At 44.0% G+C, this 24,242-nt stretch overlaps 1 protein-coding gene across 2 annotated transcripts in view; it reads right to left on the bottom strand.

The window, feature by feature from the left end:
- LOC138583263 (zinc finger protein 1 homolog) overlaps positions 1–24,242 on the bottom strand; it is a 371,722-nt gene that overhangs the window by 138,249 nt on the left and 209,231 nt on the right. For both annotated transcript variants that reach the window (XM_069655344.1, XM_069655345.1), the window contains one exon: positions 13,067–13,177. In XM_069655344.1, coding sequence (XP_069511445.1) covers positions 13,067–13,177 — 111 coding nt within the window. The remainder of the gene's footprint in view (positions 1–13,066; positions 13,178–24,242) is intronic.

Genomic DNA, 24,242 nt, shown 5'->3' with positions numbered 1-24,242 from the left:
TAAAGCCATTCTGCATAGCCACCAATAGTTGATCTTCATGGGTGTCAGTGGGTAGCACTACCGGGCTGTCACTCTACCCTGGGTCCGCAGCCCCTGGGGTCCTAGTCAGGATGTTAGTGAAAGAATCCATGGGGCCTGCTTCTTCTTCCTGCCCTTTGTCATGCCGTTGCTCAGCATTGATGTCTCCCTCATACTGACACCAGTTCCCCAGCCGTAGGATGAGCCCAGTATGACTCTGAGCAAACTCCACAGACCAGAATGTCACAAGGTATCAAGCATAATAGGCCCCCTCTCAGTTAATCGTAGTGAACAGCAGTCAATCAGAGCTACCAGCTATCACTCTGGGGTGCCCTATAATATCAGCTCTCCAGTACTGTATTCAAAAGGAGTTCCTTTGACATGCTTGCACTATCCAGTCTGCTCTAATTGCATCCCCTCACTTCTGAGAGTGGGTTCTGAGGCCAGCACTCTGGGCAACACAACCAAGGAGCCCAGCTCGTTGTACTATACGCGGGCAGTGGATCCAAGATATTAGCCTGGTGGGGCAACCAAGCCCTGTCCGCACAACACCATACTCACTACCACGGTTATGGTGTTGCACTAGCTCCCTCCTGCTCATCTTGTATTCCCAGGGCACAGGCGGGACAATGTCTCCAATCCAGCTGGCTTCCTCTCCCAGCCCCTTGCGATGACAGTGTGTTACAGGTGCAGCCACCAGACTCAGTCCTATTCGCGCTAGTTTAATGATGTTCACTATAGTCTCAACCTATGTTTGCCCAGTTCAGAAATGTGTGCTCCCATTAACCAATCTCATGTGTTGTCCTCAACAAGTCCAGTGGCACCCCGCACTCATCGCCTCCTCCAGCAGGCTTTCACACATGAGAGGGCAAGTCCTTTAGCCTCCAGAATGTCATCTGTCCCCTGCGCCCAGTCCTCCCTCGCACAGCAGACTGTCACCGGGCCCGGAGTGGTTCTAGGTCCAGGATGCCACAACAACATGTTTGATCGTAGCACCAGGGCGGGGGGGTCCAATCGCCACCACCAACGGATGCAGAGAGGGGGGGACTGACCCCTGCAGGTCCTGTGTGCCTCCCATAGCCTCTGGTACAGGCACCTTGCCGTTCCTTCGCCCGCCAGAGCGGCGGTCAGTTTCCCACAGTCTGACCCTCGCTTATGGGATCTTGTCCCGGTCTTTGTCTCGTTTCCTGCCCTCAGCAGTGCATGGCAGGCCGAACGCCTGTTCTGCTCCTCGCACTCCACTCCACTGGGCCGCCAGCCCAGAGTTGTAGTATCGCTGCATGGGGAGTTCAACCCAGGGTGCTGGGTACACCAGCCCCTCTGCCCTACAGCTTTCTCTGCACCGGATACAGTTAACGTGGTGCCCTGGGTTCGGCGGTGGCATCTATATGACAGAGCCCTTCAATCCCTCCAACTCCTCTGCAATGCCATAAAGCTCTGGCGTCCCATCACTAAAAAATTATGTTTTCGGCCAGCATGCGCCCACAGCCCCCCGCTGACACTGCCTTCTTGGCAAATGTTGGTTGATGGCTCACTGAAGGATATCGGTTAGTTCAGGAGGTTGCCGGGGCAGGAGCTCCAAGTCAGTCTGCCATTTCTCCTTGCTACTCGGCAGCACCCCTGAGTACTGCAGTTTTAAGGCCAAAGCTTTGCAATGGTCACACACGTGTCAGGTTTAAGGATAGGAGCTACTACACTTGGAAGGTGAATTTCCCTGGTAGTCAAGGAACTACTACGGAGAAGAATAGTGTTGGAAACGTACTGCTACGTGAAGGCGTTCCTAATTTGCACTTTCCCTCTCCTAGATGACAAAAGGTACCAAATCAATAATTTTAGGCATCACTAGGGCTCAGAAGCTTTACGCTTCGAGTTCTGGATTGATCAACTACTCGTTCTACCTTTTCTGGATGCTATGAAATGCTTATTTTTGTGTACGTGCATACTCTGTTGGTAGGGCCAGGGAAGGTCTGCTTAGTAGTCTTAACACAGAGGCTGGTGATGGATCCAGACCAGGTACACAATCCCACACTTGGTCCCAAGGATCACCCAGTCTTATCACTGAGTCAAACACATGAGACTGTAACAAAGGACAACATGACTCCACTGTCACCAACTATCTAGATGTGAATGCCCCCCAATCCCTTCCGGCGTTGGATGGGGTGAACAGACATGGAGTGTGGGAATTCCTATATCCTCGAGAATGAAGGGCCCTCTACCTTGCTCTCTCCACACAAAATAGTGTGTGAAGGCAGATGTCAGGTTATAGTCATAATTGGCTTTTAGAAAGGATTAAAAAATCATACCCAGTATGCTTTACAAACTGAAATTGTAGCTATTTGAACCATATAGAATAAAATATGCAGTTTTATGATGTAATGGCAGAGAAAAGCAGGGGCAAATAGGCTGCTTCTTTCCTCATGTTAAGAAATGCATACATCAGCATAGCAAACTTGGTTGGTTTCAAGAATAGGGAGGGAGAAGTTTTGAAAACCCGAAAACCCACAAAGAACTTGTTACTAAGCACTAAAGAGCGCATGGCTTGATGCTGCCAAATGTGTTTTTGCAGGGAGTTAGCTCATTCATTTTCTTGTCGCTAGAATGTCACAGCTACAATCAGTGTCCAACACCATGTCATATGAAGACTGGAAACGATATACAACCTGGTAGTTCAGCATAGCAAGATACCCTGCTGACCAGAGTCTGTAACGAAGAGGCCCAGGAGAATATTGTAATGTTTCAGGAGGTAGGCACATCATGCGTTGTGCCATCACAAAGTATTTAAAAATAAGATTGATTAGAAGGGAATGAAGGATAGAGCCCAAAGGCACACTCAGGGAAACAGTGTCGATGTTCAACCAATCGATCCCTGAAGCACAATGAAAAATAAACGTGTGCTTTAGCTTTCATGTCAAAGAATTGTAAAGGGCTGCCTTTGTATGTGACAAATGATCACGTCATCAAGTCCATTCTTTTTTTTTTATTCACATAGGTACAGAACTAATACAAACATTGTCAGGATGCACATCTTACATATCAAATTTAGGTCTCACGCCTATGGTGTGGTGGCGTTACATCATTACCGGGGTGGTGGAATAGCTATCATATCTAGAGAGCTTGTCGTTGAGACTAGTAGCCCCAAATGACCTACAATCATGTGAAACCCTTTCTATCAAGCTACCACTAAAGAACCCCCAATCACTCACCATGCATGTAGTTTACAGACCCCCTGGTCCTATTGGCACTTTTGAAGAGGACTTGCATAACCTAATTGCTAGTAATCTCAAACCCACCTCCCAAGTACTGTTGCTTGGTGACTTTAACTTAGGCCTGAATGATCCTTCGGACAAACAGGCCGTGCAAATAGTAAACTCCCTCAATGCATTAGGATTAACACAAAAGGTGAATGCTCCCACCCATATCAAGGGTAGAACCCTGGACTGGGTAGCCGACCACAATTGTACAGCCACCATTACCTCTATTTCTCCCCTATCTTGGACTGACCATTTCCTCGCGTCATTGACACTCTCCACCACCAGACAGAAACTCATAGCTCCCCAAGAAGCGCCACCCTGTATAACCAGGTTAAAAAAAAGAATATAACAGTGGACAGTGTGATCCCTCACCAATTTGGAACTTCGGGTACTCCGCAAAGGCCTATCCTTTGTCCCCCGGAGTAATAGTACATTACTGAAAGAAAAAATAGACTTCTTTAGACTGTTGAGGAAAATGAAATTAAAAATATTCTTTGATGACCTCGAAGAAGATCAAGACCCTAACGAGACATCAGAGTTCCTTGAGCTCAACCCAAAAAAGCAATTTCTATCCCCAAGTACAGAACCATGTGCTCTCTATTTTTGAGAAAATGATACTCCAAGATCTCAAAAAGCTTGAATACAAAAATAGCGGCTATGGGAACTTCTCGAAATGGGAAAAACAGACCCTTAAAAACCTACTGGACAACCAGTCGATAATCTTCAAACCCGCCGACAAGGGAGGCGCACTGGTCTTAATGGACAAGAGCGACTACCTAGAGGAAATTGAGAGACAACTAGCGGACACAGGAACTTATATTGAAATCAACTCCGACCCTACCAACCAGGTTATGACACTAATAGAGGAAACCCTCGAGGAAGCTGAAGAAAGGGGCAAGATTTCGGAGAAAACACATAAGTTCCTTAGCAACAAACATCTGATTATGCCAGTGCTATACATACTGCCCAAAATTCACAAAAGACTATTGAAACCATGAGGTCGACCAATCATTGTAGCTACAAACAGCATTCTGGAACCCCTAGCTCAGTATTTGGATCGGATACTGCAATCGTTGATTCAGAATACAGAAACGTATCTAAAGGATACAACACATTTTTTACAAAAATTACGAGATGTCGAATTTACGGAAGGCCGTGACATCCTCTTCACCATAGATGTTACATCCCTCTACACGAATATCACCCACGAAACTGGTCTAGAGTCGGTGGAGTGGATGCTCCTAAGAACAGCAGATTGTAAGGCAGACCGAATATTTGTATTGACTTTATTGAAATTGGTTCTTATGAACAATTTTTTCAAATTTGGAGAACGCTACTTCTTACAGGTATCAGGAACTAGCATGGGAGCAGCCATGGCACCATGCTACGCCAATATATTCATGTTAAACGTAGAATATGAAAATGTCTTAATCCCCCCAAGGTGGTCCCGACATCTATCACTTTACACACATTACATTGACGACATTTTTGGAATCTGAACTGATCCAGTGGATGAATTGGAACAATTTTTTTCAATGATGAACATGATGAACCCCAGAATTAAGTTTACATCAGTTACCAGCACTTCCAGAATACACTTCCTGGACGTTGAAATTTACGTGAAAGAAGGAAAACTAGAAACACAGATCTTCACAAAGGAGACGGACAGGAACAGCTTATTACTAGCGACAAGCTTTCATCCCCAAAGAACGCTGGATAGCGTACCCTTGAGCCAATTTTTAAGATACAGGCGAAACATCTCGGAAATGTCAGAATTCACCAGACAATCTTCAACTTTACAAATGAAGTTTATTGAAAGAGGATATGACAGAAACCTAATTTCTGAAATCCAGGAAAAAGTAAACCTGATTCAAAGGGATACCCTACTTACTCCCAAAACCAACCAAGATCAACAGAAATATGTCACGACATACTCCACCCAGAGCAAGAGGATCAAAAGGATTTTGCAGAAACATTGGCACTTGCTGAAAATGGATCCGAAACTGCTACAACTCTTTCCAGAAGTTCCCACGTTTGCCTACAGGAACAACAAATCCTTACGTAACAGCTTGGTTAGAGCAGACTTAAACCACCATGGGAACCGAGAAAACGACATTTAAGGGCACCGTCCCTTGCCACAATTGCCAGCACTGTGGCAACATACTAAAAGGCAATACCATCAGCCACCCATACACAGGAAAACCTATTCCCTTGAAACACTCATGCACATGCGATACAGCTAATGTTGTTTATGGACTCAAGTGTCCCTGTGGCCTATTCTATGTAGGCATGACCACCAGAAAAGCTAAAATCAGATGGTCGGAGCACAAATCCAATATCAGAACTAAAAGTCAAAAATCTCCCGTTGCAATACATTTCTTACAAGCTAGACATTCAGTAGCTCAAATGAAATGCATAATACTTGAACATGTAATTCTAGGCCCTAAAGGCGGAGACATTTTAAGAACTCTCCATCAGAGGGAGATAGTATGGATTGACACCCTTGACTGCCTTAGCCCCAGAGGCATGAACGTAGAGTTCGATTTAATGTGTTATGTTTGACTTTATGCATATGCAAAACTTGGGTTATACTAGGAAATGTTCAAATAAATGTGTTTCTTTGTTGAACACACTTTACCACATCCCCCGACACTGGCTTTGGGAACACCTGTATTTATAATACCAACTGTGCAAAGCACATGTTCCAAACACCTTGCATTCAGGGATGTTGGACTATATGGAAAAGCGAAATTGGGCTTAGTACAAGAAAAGTGTACAAGAGGTGTCTCTCTCAAACATACCAGATCTTAGCACCTGACATGGGAAGTGGCAACACTATTATAAATACTTATGTACCACTAGCCTGAAGTCATATGTTGAAAAACTGATGCATATGTTTAAAAATGCTTTGATGCGAATTCAAATGTACTATCCTTGTTTAGAGGTAACAAAACATGAAACTGTGACACACTAGCTGCCACTTTAGAATGGGAGCCATCTAATTGGCAGAGATCAACTCATTAGGCGCTAAATAATAGACCTTTCTTGTAGTAAAGATGCAGGAGCTGGAGCTGGTGAACTGTTCACTATAGTGAAGTACGCATAAAACCATGTATTACAGTAGGTAATACTAAATTGAACTGATCATGCCAATCTGTATAGAATCTCTCATTCTTTGAATGGAACTATAAATATCAAAGTCCAGTTTCCAGCCAAAGCATGGAGCACATGGGGACCCAAGCATATCAGTGATCTGCGCTACTCCCCACTCATTCATGCTGGGCTACCACAATACATTTCCTCATTAGGAATTTTCGTAACATTCATAGTCTCAAGCTAACAGGATCCATCATTTTAACATACCCTCTTACTTTTATTGGACACGACAGGTCACCTTTCGTGGCATTGGTCAGCCCTCTAACATACTGCACAGTCCTCTCCCGAGGTAACGTAAGAAACGCACACACGCATGCGCGGAGACACAGTGTATCAGTACCATACTGCGATGGGACACGTAGAACGTGACGCAGTATTGGCTGCACACTGCACACCTGCGCATGCCCGACAAGAGCCCAATCAGTCCCCATATGCACGCACGCGCGGTTGATCAGCGGTCCAGCCCGCTCATGCGCTAGCGTACAGACGATGGGTAGAGATCACTGCTATGCACATGCGCTAGGAATAAGCGGTCCAGCCCGCTGACGGACATGCGCACAGACCCCCCCTTGGCAACACATAAAACAGTAACCAGGAAGAACGCTAGGGACCGGAGTACCCGGCCCGATGCTCCGTGGACCTCAGGACTTCCGAAGACACGCGCATGCCGTATGTGAAGGTGAGAGATACGAACCTATTAGGCAGAACTTTTGGATTATGAACCACTACACTATATAAACTCTGTGGAGGGTTAAAGAGGCCAGACTGGATTTAGTCTGACCAGTACTTTACAGCCAGACTATTTATCTAAGCTGCATGATACAGCCAGACTTATAGGAATTAATACAAACTTAATGGGCAGAATTTTTAGATCATGAACCATTACATACATTAACTTTTTGGAAGTTCTAAGAGGCCAGACTGGTTTTTGTCTGACTAGTATACTACAGCCAGACCACTTACCTGGTTTGTATAATACAGCCAGATCTACAGCATGGGGGAGAGGTAATCCCCTGTTTCTACCTCCCCAAACGTAGCGTTTACCTTGTAAATCTATAAACACACTCCAATGACCTACACACTAAGCACACCACTATTTCTTCCTGTTTTCTTTTTTTTGAAGAAAAACTCCATGAAGTACGAGTGTCCTTATACAGAACAGATTAGGTGCAGCTATACCTATCTACAAGAGGTTGTCCAAGAATCAGGAAGCAAGGTGCCAGTGGCATTAGAAGAAGGTGCGTTAAGAGTAAACGTTTTATATTGTCAGAAATGTAATATTACAAATCATAATCCTTTGTTGTTAAGTTGTCTTATTTTGAACAAGTGTTGAAACACTTATAGTGTAATACTATCTATATGTTTTTACTGTAGGAATTGAATCCAAGAACATATGTATTATTGGAAGAAGTAGTATCATTTAGCCCTGAAGATGGACTGTCAGAAAAGTCTGAAACGCGTTGGCAACATAGTGATAAACCTTGATACTATTTTGTTTTGGTGACTTTAACCAGAAAATGTGTTTGACTTCATTTCTTGTTGTTACCCCAAAATCATTTTTTGTTGTTACCCTAAAAGGACTTTGTGAATTCATGTATACAAAAAAACCAAATCTTATGGTTTAGAGTATATCTATGAATAAGGTTTTGTAAATTGTACAAATTATAGATCTTGATAGATTTTGGAAGAAAAAAAATATTTTTGTTTGATTAAAAACAACCCATGACGGGTCTTTTTACTTTTCCTAAAAGTTGTATTGTCTTACATCAAAGAATCAAAATACACATTGTAAAACTCTGTGAATCGAATTGAAAAAGGAAGACATAACTGCCTGGCAACCTTACTGTTTAGCAGTGATTACACACCTACCCACCTCATTTACTCTACTAACTTTAAATCCTAGAGAAAAGAGATCGATACTCTTAGCTTAATTCAGAATCGCAAGCAGTGAGAGTTCTACTAGAGCTCACGTGCCTGCAACATTGATACGTTTTGGGATTATATTCCCTTGGGAGTGCACTAAGGGTTGGCAGGTAGTAATACATGCCTCTCTCTTTCCAATCCCTAATATTCTACCCACCCTAAATTCTCTGCCAGATAACCAAGACCCAAGTACTATGATGCAAGAATATAATAAGATCATGCTCACCACCTTGGACATAATCACCCCTCTCAAACTGAGAGCTAGTAAAGCTAAAATACTCAACAAGTGGTTCACTCCACAGTTAAAGGACCTGCGACTATTAAAAAGAAAATGCGAAATTGACTGGCGCCTCTGCCCCTCCCATGAGAACAAAAAGAAGTTAGCGTCCACTGCATGACACTATAAAAAAGAAATCTGCCAGGCAAAAAGAAACTCCTACAATGAACGGATAGCTAAGTCCAACTCTAGCGTTAAAGAATTATTCACAATCCTAAAAGAACTAGAGTCCCCTATTTCTCCACCTGATATCTGCGTTAAAGACAAGAATTGGTGCTCACGGATACAACAAGCACTAACCAATAAAATCAACATTCTCCAAACTAAAATAAAAAACAAGAAAGACACTCTGAACTTGTCTCAACCAACTAACTACCACCCTCCACCAAATGCAAATATCTCTGATCCAAATACCACATTCTGCTTCACTAAAACAACAATCCCTGAAAGTGGAAAAAACTATCCTTTCTCTCAAACGTCTAATTGTAAAGGAGATATCTGCCCAGCGCATATCATAAAAGAGGCTGCAAGAGACCTCTCCTCTTTCATCTCCAAATTGATCAATGCCTCCTTTGCCTCCGGCACCGTCCCAGCCAATCTCAAACAATCATAGGTGCTTCCGCTTCTCAAGAAGCAAACCTTAGACCCACTTATCGCTACCAATTACCGCCCCATCACAACGGTACCATTTTTACTCAAAATTTTGGATAAAATTGCACATTTACAGATCCAAAAACACCTCGAACAGCACAAACTCCTAGGGGTCCGACAATCAGGATTCCGACCATTACACGGGACGGAAACTGCACTCATAGACCTGAAGACTCAGATCGATGAGCTGAGAGATCAAGGGAAAACAGCATTATTGCTGCTACTCGACCTCTCAGCTGCATTCGACTTGGTCGATCATAAGGTCCTCTGTAGGCATCTTGATAAAGCTGCCCATTTCTCCATAGGCGCTGTTAAGTGGATAAAATCTTTCTTGAGTGACAGAACTAGCAGAGCATTCTCAACCTCTGCAGCTGCGGATCCCATCCCTATCATATGTGGGGTCCCTCAGGGTTCTTGTGTCCCCCACTCTCTACAATATATTTACCAAGCCACTGTTCGATGATCTGGACCTTCTGGGTGTCACCTACACCAACTATGCAGATGACACTCAGATTCTCCTCCCTCTTTCTGGGGATCATGGCAGGGACCTGGCGTTGGTGAATAGAATATATCTCATCATTCAGGCATGGATGGCCACCCACGGCCTATGCCTGAATGATGACAAGACAGAGTTGATAATCCTTGGCTCCCCTTCCAACATCTCCAAACTAGGGCATGAATATGCCTCTCATCATTGACGGTAACAATACCATCGTCTCCAACGAGGTAAAAACTCTTGGTTTCTACCTCTATGCAACGATGTCCTTTACTAAACAACTAAATTCTCTGGCTTCTACCAGAGTCTACACCTGTAAGCTGATCAGAGCAGGTAGGCCCTTCCTTTCTAATGACAGCTGCCTCATACTGGCCAGAGCATTAATTCTATCAAGATTAGACTACTGCAACACCCTCTACAGTAGTGCTAACAAAACCATTATCCAAAAACTCCAAATACTACAAAACAATGCCATTAGAGCCGCACTAGGCATCAACAAAAGAGTGCATATCTCTGCTATCAGACGTCATCACAAATGGTTATCCACCCATAACAAAATACAATAAGAAAATTGCCTCCTTGACACATAAAGTACTACACAATGCGGCCCCGAGCTACCCAATTGACAGAATATCCAGAAAAACTTCCAGCAGACCGTCTAGAACTATTAATACTAATTGTTTGGTAGTACCCAGATTCAAATCTGCTAAGATTGGTGGCAATAGTTTCCCTGTGAAGGCCGCTAAACTCTGGAACTCCCTGCCACACCAGTTGAGAGCCGACCTACCCTACTCTTTCTTCAGAAAGAACCTCATTACTCACCTCAACCTGACCGAGAATTAGCTCTCCTCTGAAACTTTGGTACATTATTACGACCTGCTACTAGATTGTAAATTGTGTACATCCTTAGTTACCAATATGTAAATAACTCTGACTCTCTGTGCAACTTAAATCTTGTATATTGTATTATTTCCTGTGTAATGTTGACTTTTCGTATATTGCCTGTACATTATGTAACATTTGTAAGCTTCGCATATCCTTCTGCGCCCTGCTACTCCCGGGTCTGGTGCTCTTTATAAATGTAATAAATAAATAAACAAACAAACAAACAAACAAACCCTTCTTCCGCTGCATTGTCTGCAAGGTATGGTTTATATCTGCACCAGATGTTCTTGGGTCTCGTAGTTACATCCAATAGTTTCTATGTACAATTCCTCGTTATCATTTGTCCAGATCATATCTCTGTCCCAATCGCTCTTGGTGGGTGGGTATTTACTTTTCCATTTCAGTAATATCGCCCTTTTGGCCAACAACAGGCCTACATTCAATAGCTTCCACCACGTAGGGTTCATTTTCCCTGTGACCCCCAGTAGGCATACTATTGGTGACCAATCTATCGGTTGGTCCGCCATTTCATCCATTGCCCTACACACATCGGCCCAGTAATCTCTTAACATTGTACATGACCAAAACATATGGAGAGTATCGGCTTCTTCGCTACCACACCTAGGGCACTTGCCATCTGATGTGGGGTATATGCGTTTCAGTTTTGCTGGGGTGTAGTGTATCCTATGCATGATCTTATAGTGTATCAGTTTGTATCTGGTGTTGCATGAGATGTGTTTAGTCAGGTCGCACACCTGCATCCATTGTTTTTCAGTGAACGGATGTTTTAGTTCTAATCCTCACTTTACTTTGGCATCATGAGAGACCTGTGGGCGGGTACAGATTATGGTTTTGTACAACGTGGAGGCCGATATTTTACCCCTCCCAACAGTAAACATGTATCCCAATCCTAGGTGTATCGATGGTTCCACTGGGAAATCATCCCACACCTTCGCAATGGCTGATCTCATTCGCATCTAGTGTAGCTTTTGTTTAGATGTGTCCCCTATGGTGTCCTTGGGTTTTTCCCCATGTCACAATTTTTGTATCTCGAAATAAGTGTCCCGATTGCATGATACCCCTGGCACCCCAGTGTGCTGCTATCTCAGGGTCTAGAGTGGATGGAATGTAATGGGCTCCCCAAATTGGCATACTCGGATGATACAGTGTTCCTGTTCGTTGTATATCAGCTAATTTGGCCCAGGCCGTACATGTGACTAGTGAAGGGTCAATAGTGTTGTAGCGCTTGGGGCTGGAAGTCGCCAAGGCATGCAAAGGCATGCAGAAGTGTGGCTGATTTCGGTGTTGGGGTCATATCCATCGTTGTGGTGGGTTCAAGATAGTCCGACGCCCACTGTGCTGCATAGTGTGCTCGTGCTGCCAGGTAATAGATCACAAAGTGGTGTTGTCAAACCGCCCTTTGCATATTGATCTGTGAGTACCCTCCAATTAAGTCTAGAGTGTCCACCCCATATCAATGCAGCGCATGCCCCTTTCATTTTCGTAAACAGTGCCCTACCCGGGCAAACCGGTACAGTGTAATATAAATAAAAGAGCTTAGGGAGAATGATCATTTTTATGAGAGCGATCCTGCCCAACAGCGACAATGGCAATGCTTTCCATCTTGCCATAAAGGGTATCGGCTAACATCTCGTAGTTCAATGCTCGGGAAAGCTGTGCTGTTCTTGCCACAGCCAAACCCAGATACTTCATATGAACTGGACTCCAGAGGAGTCCATGAAGGTCTGGGGGTTGAACCGTGGAGGCTGTGAGAGGAAAAACTTTGGATTTGGCAGTATTAGGTTTCAGACCTGAATATGTACCAAATGTCTTAACTACTGCCAATAAGTACCCAGAGTGCAGTCTGGATTTTTTAAATATAACAGGACATCGTTCATAAAGTCCATTCTTTCTGAAGCATCGGCTTTACACTGAAGTATTGACAAAAGTAGGGAGAGACATGGACATTCTCGAGTAAGGAAAATGGAGAAAAGCAATCTGGTAACAATGGCTTTGCAAAGGGTAGCATGCGTCATAACATGGCAACTATTAAAGCAGCGTCAGGGAGCCGTTACATTTTCACTTTGGTAACACATAGGCCCGTGATTGGATATATTTTGCAGATATTATGCAGTAGAGCACTATGGATATTGCTCATCACATTGGAAGACTTGGACTTTGGTGATCTTTTATGGACGTTTTGGCTTTTTCTGGACATTAAAGTGCTTACAGAAACTGAAGCAGTGGATCCCCTCTTTCCATATTCTTTAACTGAACTTTCATTATTAGAGACTTCCAATTATATTGATATGATTTATTCCATTATCGTATGTGCTTGTTGAACAGCCATCGCATCACAGCTAGGTTTGCGCTACACAAAATCCAATACTTGCATGCAGATTTACTCACTTGTGTTACTGGCAATGCTATCTCTTCTTTCCGGACCAAAGTTATCTATAGAATACATAGCTGCTTCTTCTTTAATGATGACTGAAACAACTTGGGTCTCATCCGTAGGACCTGCCATTTAAAATAATAAAAAACAATGAAATGCCTACTTGACAGAAACATTGGTTTATTTTACACTTGTAAAAAAACAAAAAAAGTCAGATCTCTTTCTACAATCAAAAACATTTATATCTGCAATTTACTCTAAAGAGAGGCAAGCATTATAATTAAGCAAAAAAACAAACAATGCAGAACAATGTCAGTCCTCAATGCAAGGAATCCTTCCAGTTAGATGAGGTTGAGGGATTTGGGTACACGCAGATGAGGCATTGGATTAAGAACCAGGTGTCAAATGGGCAGACAAGTGATTTATAAGAGTGTTTAATACTGATCTTGCAAGAGTTCCATGTTATAAAGCTAAAGGAATGTATAGAAATTGAGTTGACGTACAGAAGGAGGACGGTACGCTATGTTGTGAGTGAATAACTTAGGATAGATAGTAAGGCAGTGTAGACAGAATACGATGTTCGAGAATTTAATTCGCTCCCACCCTTAATACACAGCTGAGTCCGAAGGTAAATTGTTTCTTGAATACACTGATAATCGTTTAACTAGATTATTTAACTTTTAGATTCATTTTGTACTCACGGACTATGTTAGTTAACGAAGCTATGCCATTGATTTTATTCATTTCTGTAGCACATTTCTTTATGCAAAATAGTTTTTCATTTTCAGAAACATAAAATAAAGCAATATTTCAACAGTAAAATGGGCACATTTAAGCACTTGCAGTTTAATAATATTGTGGAAGAACAATATCAAATGTTTTAGGAGTGTTTTTATTTGCAGAAACCCATGGTGAACCAATAAAAAATACTAATACTTGTAGAATTCGAAATCAGGGTAAAGACGGCAGACATTGACATCTTATATTGATGCAACAAAATATCCCTTCATGCATGTACATATTTTTCAGACATTCAGCTTTGTGGTAGATGGATTGCAGTCTGGTGGGAATGCTCAGACACACATTTTGGTCCTGCTCTGCAATTCTAAAAGAAGGCCCTTTCCCCTTCCGGTAGCAAAGCTATCACAGTGGGTTATTGGCTATTACTTCTGGGGACTGAGGGAATAAAGTCAGGGTACCTTGCTCGATGCAGCACAAACAAGCCCATTGCACATTTGATCCCATCTTAAAGAGTGAACATAACATATGGTGTGAAAAGATGGCACCAGTGCCTAAAGTATTGTATTTTATATTTATATAGCACCTATACACATGAAAGTGTGTCAAAGCTCTCAAGGAGGGTGGAAACAAGGGGAAAAACAACAGTCGCTCAGAGCCCTTGAAATTCTGAGACGATAATAGTCTGCACAGGCAAAGTAAGTGCATAAAATACAATTAACAATTGAAACACTGCAATTGTGCAGTTTTACCAATGCCATTGGGGGGGGGGGGACAAGAGAGAACAGACAGGCGATCATTATGCATGTTGCATTTGGGTCGTGCAAGTGCATAGACGGTCACAAGGCAAAAGGTCCAAGTGCACCCAGTCGGTGAAGACTGGGGTAAGTGCAGAGAGTCATTCTCTAGGGTTATTTTAAGTGCAGTGAAGGTGGGTGGGGGTAGGTAGGAGTAGGGCCATGAGGCAAGTGCAAGGGAGGACTGGAGAGGGTGCCAGGGACCGGTGAGACTCTGAGGTACACCAGGCGGTCAGTCAGCAATCCGTAAGGAAAAGGAGGGAAGATGGAGAGAGCAGAGGGCTAGGTTAGCAGGGTAGAGGAGAGCGAAGGAAGGTCTTGAGGAGTTTCCAGAAATTAAGAAGGTCAGACTCAAGACAGAGGGCGGTAGGGAGGCTGTTCCAGAGGGAGGCACCTGCTGAGCGTAAGGATCTCCCTCCAAATCTATGCTAGGAGAACCGGCTCACTCGCAGAAGGTTGGAGGTGGATGAGTGGAGGGCTCACGAGGGACAGTATTTAGGTAGGCAGCATTGCAGGTAGGTAGGTGCCAGGCTCCAGAAAGCCTTGTGGACAATGCAGAGGGTCTTGAACTTGATCCTTGCAGCCACGGGGAGCCAGTGCAGAGATTTCAGCACCAGAGAGATGCGGTCCCTGGGCTTGAGGCCAAGGGTAAGTCTTGCGGTTCTGTTCTGGATGAGTTGCAGAGGGCACAGGGCCGAAGAACGGAGGATGAGGAAGAGGCTGTTGCAATAGTCCAGCCTAGAGAGAACCAAGGCTCTGGAGACACATAGCCGCTGGGGGACAGTGAGAAAAGGAAGAGTTCCTCTGAGGAGGTGTAGCTTATAGACTTTTTAGAGATGTCAGATGTGCGAGGAGAAGGAGAGAGTGGAGTCGAAGAAGACCCAGGGGTTTTTTGCCTCGCAGGTGGGTGCAGGAGCAGGGCCAAGGGAGGCCGGCCGGCCAGAGTGAAAGTGGGAAGGCAGGAGCAGGGGTCGCAATGAGAACAATCTCAGTCTTACTGGCACTGAGGCAAAGGTAGTTTGCAGCACACCATGACTGAATAGCGGACAGATAGATATGAGCAAGGAGGAGGAGGCGGCTGAGGGTAGCCTGAAAGAAAGTTGTGTGTCATCCGCGTAACAATGGAAGTTAGAGGTGAAAGTGGCGACTACTTGTGCCAGGGCAGCCATATAGACGGTGAAGAACCAGGGGTACAGATTAGATCCCTGGGAAACACCACAGGTTGAGAGAGCAATAGTCGAGAGAAAGGTTCTGAGTTCCACCTGGGATGGGCGGTCGGAGAGAAAGGCGACTAACTAAGCCAGAGCCTGACCTGTGATTCCCAGGGTATCACTGAGATGTGCGATCAGGATGTTGTGGTTAACAGTGTCAAAGGCAGAGGAGAGGTCAAGCAGAATGAGGACAGATGGAGTTTTAGTGTAAACATTTTAGAGCAGGTCTTCCCGGTTGTTCAGAAAAGCAGTTTCTGTGCCTCTGGATGCTCTAAAGCCATACTGATGGTCATGGAAGCAGGCAATAGATTCAGTGTGGAGGGTCAGCTGTGTTATGGCCAACTTCTCCAGGAGGTTGCCCAAGTTGGGAGTGATGGCGATAGGGCGGTTGTTTGCCGGAATGGAGGGATCAGCAGAGGGTTTCTTGAGCAGAGGGTGCAAAAGGGAGTGCTTCAAGGCAGTTGGTAAAGCTCCAGTGGAAAAGGAGAGATTGCAGAGATCAGCCAGGGCTGGGGCGAGGGTGTCAATATGGTCTAATATTTTTTGAGGGGCAGTGGTCCACCTGTTTGGATGAGGCATTCATAGACCGTACTTGTCTGGTGACCTGGTCAGGTAAGAAGGGTGAGAGAGAGGAGAGGGTGAGAGGAGGAGGGGCACAGGGAGGCTCCGGTGTTGGTGTATGCTGTGGGATAGAAGAGAGGGAGGATAGGTTGTCTTGGTTTTTTGTGATGAAGTGTGCAGTCAGGGCCGAGCAAAGGTCCTGGGTAGGTTTGACAAAAGAAGAGGCTGCTGCAGGACTGGCCAGTTCCTTGCAGACTGTGAAAAGCTTGGCCGTGTTGTTTGATGCCGCGGAGATGCAGGCCTAAATATAGACTCTTTTCTTGGTGGCGGATGGAGAGTCGATATTGTCTCTGAAGGAGGCTGCAGGCCAGTTTGTCAGATTGTCCGCCCAATGAGTTTCATTTCCACTCAGTTGCCCTACACTTGCGTTTAAGGACAGACAGGTCGGAGTCATACCAAGAGTTGCACTTTTTCGAAGGCTTTCGTCGGACCCTCATGGCAGAGGCAAGAGTGTCAAGAGTGTTGGAGATTAAGAAGTTGAGGTTAACGAGGGCTGTGTCAGTGTGGGAGTCAGCCGTAGGAGGAGGAGGAGAGTAGGTGGAGGCAAAGGCATGCACTGTTACCTTTTTTATGGGTCTGGTGACTTTGAAGCAGAGTGGCAGATCCGGGTGTGCTTCTGCAAGAGGAGAGGAGAGGGTCAGGTGTGGTGAGAGAAGAGAGTGGTCTGTCCAAGAGAGAGAGAGAGAGGTAGTTAGAGGGGTAGAGAGAGGGATGTCAGTAGAGATGAGAACATCCAAGATATGACCCGCGGAGTGCGTGGGGCCCGAGGGTAGGATATATAGCGAGAGAGCTGAATAGGTTGCGGAAGGGTCCTGAGGAGTCAGGAATGTCCAGTTGGATGTTGAGATAACCCATCAGGAGCAGTTGAGAGGAGGAGGAGAGTAGAGAGGAGGCCAGGTAAGCCCATTCCGAGAGGAAGGGAGTGGACTGTCCTGGTGGCTTATAGAAGGTGGCCATAATGAGAAGATTTAGGGGAACGTGAGAGTCTGCAAACTAGGCACTCGAACGAGGAGTAGGCACAGAGAGGATTTTGTAGCCTTCATGGAGGAGTGTGTCAAAGCTTGTAACTGAACTCTCCTTGAACCAGGTCTCCGTGATGGCGAGCACATCAAGATCAAGATCCATGAGTTCAAGGAGGTTGCAGATGTCAGAGTCAGACGAGTGTTTGAAGTGGAGCGAGTGTTGAGAGTGGCAATGTGGAGCATCTGGCCATCCTTGAAGGTCTTTCTCGGGGGTTACAGGGGACAGTGGTCCCCCGATGATGGCAAGAAGGGCAGGGGGATAGTGGAGGATGGGGAGAAAGCCAAGGCCAGCAAGGGAGTCGGGACAGTACGGCAAGGCAGGGGTGCCGGTACAGAGGGGGAGGGTACAGAAGGCAAGGGAGCCTGGAAGGGGGGGAAGAGGTGAGGTTAGAGAGGTGAGGAACAAGCCTGTCGAAGAGAAGAAGGTTGGGTTCAGGACTCTGGACCATGATATTTCCATTGGGTGAAACATTTATGATGTTGTTGGAAATGGCGAAGAGGTCAAGGAGAATATCCCCGCGAGTGCCACCATTAATGGGAGTTGAGGTGATAGGAGGAAGTCGACCATGTAGCAAGTCCATAGGTCAGGTGCGTTAGGGTAGAGGAGGATGTCAATGATAGTCTTTATGGCGGAAGCCGTGACATAGGTATCTGCAATAGGAAGGCCTGGGTTGGGGCCGAGTATGTCCTTCTTAAGTTTCTTCCAGCCAGATTTAGTGATAGTAGAAGGATAGGAACTAGTGAAGCAGTTGGAGAGGATAGGAGAGGACCAACATGGTTGGCTGAGGTGGTGGGGTTGGAGGGGGGGACACTTACCAGTCTGGGGCACTTGGAGGAGGGGTGGGCACAAGGGAGGGGGGAAAACAGAGGGAAGCACACCAGGTAGTGTAGACACAAGCAGCCACAAGGCACAACTAAATTTGAAATTCAGCAGGGCAAGGTGGAACTCATTAAGTAACTGGGCACAACTACGTTCGAAATTCAGCAGAGCAAGTTGGAATAACAGTTGTTTAATACTTTCTATATAAAAGCTAGCTTGGTTATGTAGAAATGAAACCAATATATTTATGAACGTATGGTCGCTGTTTACTGAACACTTAAAAAAGGTTGGTTTGGGGCGGAGCATGACAAATGACATCTGGACACTCCACACTTTCTAATTCCTTTAGGTAACCGAATATCTGTTTTTCGAGGGCAAATTTGTTTTGCAATACTGACATTGCGGTCCTGAAATGACCGAGGGGATGGTTTAGGGCTACTAGTCTACCTTTTCAGGAAGCCCCCAGATTAAACTGCAATATTTGTATTTATGGTCAAACATGGGCAGGGGTTGGATTCTGTGTAATGGGAAGGTGGAGGTTAAAGCGACACAATGGAATTGGGAATTACAAGGCCCTCAATCAGTTACCAGTCTATTGCAATCGATCAGATTAGTACAAATAGGGTAATCCAATTTTCAGTTTGCAAATAATCCACTTCATTGTTCCAGGTCTGTGAGGCGCATGACTTTCCTACCATTACAAACTACATGTCTTTCTGACATTTGACATGAGGTATCCTTTATATTCCTGAGGAAGACTATGGTCCTGTGGAAGGGGCCTGCCCAACCATCTCACCTTTTCTCCTGGTGCCACTAAAGCCTTCCATAGGGGCCAGAACAGGTGACACCTGCGGGTAAGAACAAAGTCTTTGTTCCTCTTTCTTTCTTCACAATGCCTTTCTCGTATCGACACACAGCGGACCTCCGGCATCTAATACTGGCATTCTCTGCCTTGCTGAAAGTCGAGGTCTCTGTGACATGCCTTCGCTCCACCTCCACAAGGGGTATTGTTGTCAGGGGGTTTCCCCTGGGCACCAGGTTCTCCATCTTCTCTCCTACCCATCCCAGTTATATATCCATCTCTTGTTAAAGACACATCTTTCTTTTCTTTCACAAATTGATTTATTTTTGCTTTGCATTAAGCCAACAGTAAAGATGTCACGTTATTTGTTCCAACAGGTAGTCCCATGTATGCGGCTATGGTAGACGGCCTAGGGCAGTGTTCTCCAACGTGTAGCTCAGGAGCAACATGTTGCTCGCGGCACCCTAAATTGTTGCTTGCCAGTTGCTCTGGGCCATAGAAGGAAGGCCTAGAAGGTGTTGCTGAAGGGATGAGACCTCAATAGCAGTATAGCCAGGACAAAGTCCTGGACTGTGCAAGAATGTTGGCCAATGAGCCTGCTGTGGTCCCAGCTGGCTTATTTTTATACATGCAGGATTTGTTGTCATCATGCAAATAACTTTTCCGTAGATGTCCTTATTTATTATAGCAGTGTCATCTTTAGATACTTTGCTCAGCTGACAAATGTATTAATGAGCAAACAATTTAATTGAACCATGTTTGTGTCCTGGAGAAAATAGTTCTATTTTGTTTTGTTGTACAGCTAGTAGGAGCATAATAGCCAAATAGGTAGCATTCATGCCCAACTTTTCTCTATTAAATAATTTGCATGCACTGCTTTTTGTACAAGTGAGGTTTGCGTTTGATGGCACCATGCATTATATTTATCGGAGATATTAATTTTAGTGTCACCTACATTTATTATAACACAGTGTTCTAATGGAAGAATTGTAACTGTTTGATACTCTGCCCGTGGCAGATAAGGTAAAATTCATGCCACATTTTTCATAATTAATTTGTCCTATATTAAAAAAAGTTGCTGTTAATAAGTTTAAATGAACATGCCAATTAATTAATCCAAATACTTTGTTAACACCACCACACTCCTCTATGAAGTGGTCATCAAATGCTCAAAGTTTTGACCAATGTATGCAACTTAGTCCTGTGTAAAATCCCTTTTGGGCAGAGAAAATAGGCTTCAAATCCTTCAGGAAAGTATTATATTTATTCCTAACCACTTTTACACCAATTTACCATGGCTCAGGAGCTTTAAAATGCACTATTTGCCATTACATTCCACAATAATTCTTAGGAGGTAGCTTCCAAAGCACCAGTGAAGTGATCTTTAAAGCCTACCATGTAATGACAGAATTACTCAATATTTATTTAATTGTATTTCTCCATTAAGTTAATGTTTAAAAACATGTATCATATTTTATTGAATTCACATAAAACAAGCCTAAATCTTTTTTTAAAACAACCTTAACATATTCAAACAAGCTATCTATAAAACCCTGATCATTAAATGAATTATATAAAACATAGCTCCAATGCATACCCAAGCCTATGCATAACAGAGAAATAATGACCAATTAACAGACAATGAACCAAATCTTCAACTCCTATTTTACAGCCACACTTAGTGCTTCCTCCTGCACACCTTCTTAAATCATTCAGGGGTGGTTACATTTAAACGTACGATTAGCATCAGCCTCCTTCATTCCGGTGATCTTATTTCACAGATTTCTCCTTGCCATCTTATATGTTTACGTAAGTCTGCATATAAAGCTAAAGAGGGCAGCCTTTCTATGTTTTGGACATCTGCCTCTCTCCCCATCGGACCAGCTCTTGCTTTAAGAGCTTTTTTGAGTTGACTTAATGTGCCAAATTTAGTTACATCTCACCCCATTTCCAAATTTACAGTGCCTTGCAACCCCCTATACCACAAGTATTTTTCCTTACCAGGAGAGGCTGCAATCACACTTACACTGAAATACACTTTATGATATGTGCTTTTAAAAATAACTTACAAACTTAACTGGTCAAACAATTCTGCTCTTAAGGTGCTACCAGGTGTATCTGCAGGGAGACCTGCAATTTGGCACAGGTATTTATTTTGCAACCCCCTCTAAGGCATGACAGTTTGAACCACCCTAGATTTCGCTGCCATAAAAATCATGGAACAGACCTTCTTTGCCTTATATACCTCCAGGTACTTGTCCAATCAGAAAGCCCCAAACTTGAAATAATAATGTTAAAAGCCTTTTAATCCTTAATGAGGCCTTTTCAGATGTCTTCTTAAAATGATTGACCCAAGCACCACTCTTTGAGAAGTGTAGGCTCAAATAAAAATGAGAATGCCCCCTCATCTCTATAATCATTTAAAACTTAGCAACAAGGTTTCACCCTTTTCCCGAACACCATCATTTTTGTTATCACATTTCATTTCAAACTATAGCTCCCAAAATAATGCTTTGTGTTTAGAAGGCCTTGTTGGAGATCTGCCAGGGTCAAGTCAAAAATTGCTGTATCTTTGCCATAAAGAAGCATGCTATACTATAAAATATACTCCTGTGGGATATTTTGACCCATTCCGATATGCCCCACCCATCACTTTGCAAATGGGGAAAGAAACAGCCAAAAATGGATGCGCTAACCCCTGTGCGCGCAACAAATCTGCAAAACTGCGTGTGGGTCTGTGATATCTCAGTTAAACGTTATTGAAATAATAAAGTCTTAGCCAAAGAGTAAGTTGTTTGGACTAAAAGCGAGCCCAATTCTTTTGTTAATCGCTTCTCAATTCTTTCTTTCTCTAGGTAACGGGAAAAAGGATATGGCTTCTTCTGAACCTTGAACCTTCGGGATAGAGATCATGCCAGCGGGGAAAAACAGGAAAGTTCTTTAGTGTTTTGAATGTTCTATGATGTACTCTCTTCCCTTTGCTGTCTTTATTTTCTCTCTTTAATCTCTTGTAAATACTTCTTTTACTGGTGTTCTTTTGCTATACTACTCTTCCCCGTCTTTGTTTGCTTTCTCTTCTCTGTGCCTTATGTTGCCTTGTCAAGGAGGATTGTTCTGGGTTTTCCTATGCTAATTCAGCTCGGGTTCAGATGATACAACACCTCTCAATTAGGCATATATCTCATAAATGTCTCTGTTGCCACTTTTCCTTAAAATAGCCGTCTTGTCCTGGTAGACACTTTGTAAAGTCTCTCCTTTCCGTGAAACTCCTCTCTCTCTCCTCTCTCTTCTTTCCAGTTTCCCAACCTGTCACTTGCTTCTGGGCGGTCGTAAGTTATTTGAGACCTTGCTCCGCCTCTTCACCCACTCACGCTCTTTGATTTTCAGCAGCAGTCTCCCTTTCACACTTCCCTGGACTGGAGTGCATATGTTCGGCTCTCCGATGTTTTAAAAATACATTTTCGTAAAACGTTTCTTCACCTTTCACTCAGAACAGCTATACATTGAGTTTCCGCAGTGGCAAGGCACACGGCTCCTTCTCTCCGCAATCCTCCTTCCATGCTTATGCTCTCCCAGTTCCCCCTCTGGGTGCCGACTTCGGTCGCTTCCTTACACTTTGTTTCTTCCCCCTGAAGCGAAGCGCAACGGCGCTACTTATACATCTTATGCCAATGTGCGACAACGGTTGCTTGAACTTGCTTACTTCAGACAAGTGCAACGGCGCTACTTCTAACTCTTGTATCAATGCGCGACAACGGTCGCTTTATCGCCTTTACTTCAGATGAGCGTAACAACGCTGCTTCCCACGCTTCTCGGACGGGAACTTGGACCGTTGCTTCCTTCTTTAACAAAATTCTGTTTTAAGTTCCCACAACGGCATAGACTTTATTCATCCGTCCGTCTGACACTCATCTGCTATATTTGTTTAATACGCCCAGCTGTAACCATTGGGCTCGACCTCCTCCTCATCGCACCTAGTTTCCTAGGATACCAAACAGAGATCTCATTAGAGGAAAGTCCATACAGGTGTTACTTCCTGTATCTTTCCAGGCTCTAATAAGGCTTCCCAACTGTACAGAAACATATGTAGAGGCAGGGAAAACCAGCACATTGTTACAGGGTCACAATCACCAAAGCTTGCTCACGCCTTCCACACACAGTCAGTGGGGGGAAACAGAATTCTCACTGCAGGAGCATGCCAGTGGGTGCTGTTACATTTAACATGAAGCAAAGCCACAGAATGGGGCTAAAAACCGAAAATGCATTTTAAAATGCACCTTTGCAACCTTCAAAGTGCTGTTTTGGCGCTAGATCCATTCATTTCCAGTGAATCCTTGAGAGTAAAAGGGTTACAGATCATCCAGTGTTGGATTGCGGGGCTAAGAGGAGCCCGGCCTCACTGACTGACAGCAGCTAAGAAATGTATTTCATGAAAAGGGCAGCCCAGCAACATTGTTTTCAGTTCCACTGGAAACATGCGGCTAAAATGGCAACATGTAACAATTTCAGCTGCGCTGAGAGAACTCCAAGCAAAGGCTGGATGCATACATACAGACTGCAAACAAATCCCAGCACTTAAGGACATAAATAATGCTGAATTAAATGTGCGTGTGCTGCATAAGAAAATTGGATTTAAAAGGACTCAGTTTAAGGTGCTTTTTCCACGAAGAAAGTGCAAAATCGCTTGTTTAAAAGCATGTTTTGGATTAAAGCTTTAATTCTTGAAGAAAAGTCAAAGGATTGCTAATGTCAAAATACTCTGATAACTGTGTGCATTTTATATTTGTTAATGAAAGATGTAGGTGACTTAAAGTCAAAACCCAGTCTTGAGTTAATTAAATATTTTATTCTGAGCTGACAACCTCAGCCTGGGAATGGTTGACACCTCACAACTGGCAGGAAAGGACTAATTGCTGCTGGGAGGTTTTCACATACGTATAACAAAGAACTCATCAGACTTTTGTTTGGGACTCAGCTAAAGACAATGGCTAGCTTGAATACTCATCCCTACAGGGAATGGGCAGGAAACTTCCCTCTCGAGGAGGAGGACCCCCACCCTGATCAAAGAAATTTGACAGCTGGTGCCAATTGAAAGAAAAGTAAAAAAACTGCTAAGGATATTTGGTGGTTAAATGCCTATTTGTAATTAAGCTTTAAAAACCTTTCACTTTTCCACATG

Source organism: Ambystoma mexicanum, chromosome 3q (genome assembly GCF_040938575.1).
Source record: "Ambystoma mexicanum isolate Mex_15411 chromosome 3q, UKY_AmexF1_1, whole genome shotgun sequence".
Taxonomy (NCBI): Eukaryota; Metazoa; Chordata; class Amphibia; order Caudata; family Ambystomatidae; genus Ambystoma; species Ambystoma mexicanum.
Note: the sequence above shows the minus strand (reverse complement) of the source record. Positions and strands in the feature narration are given on the sequence as shown.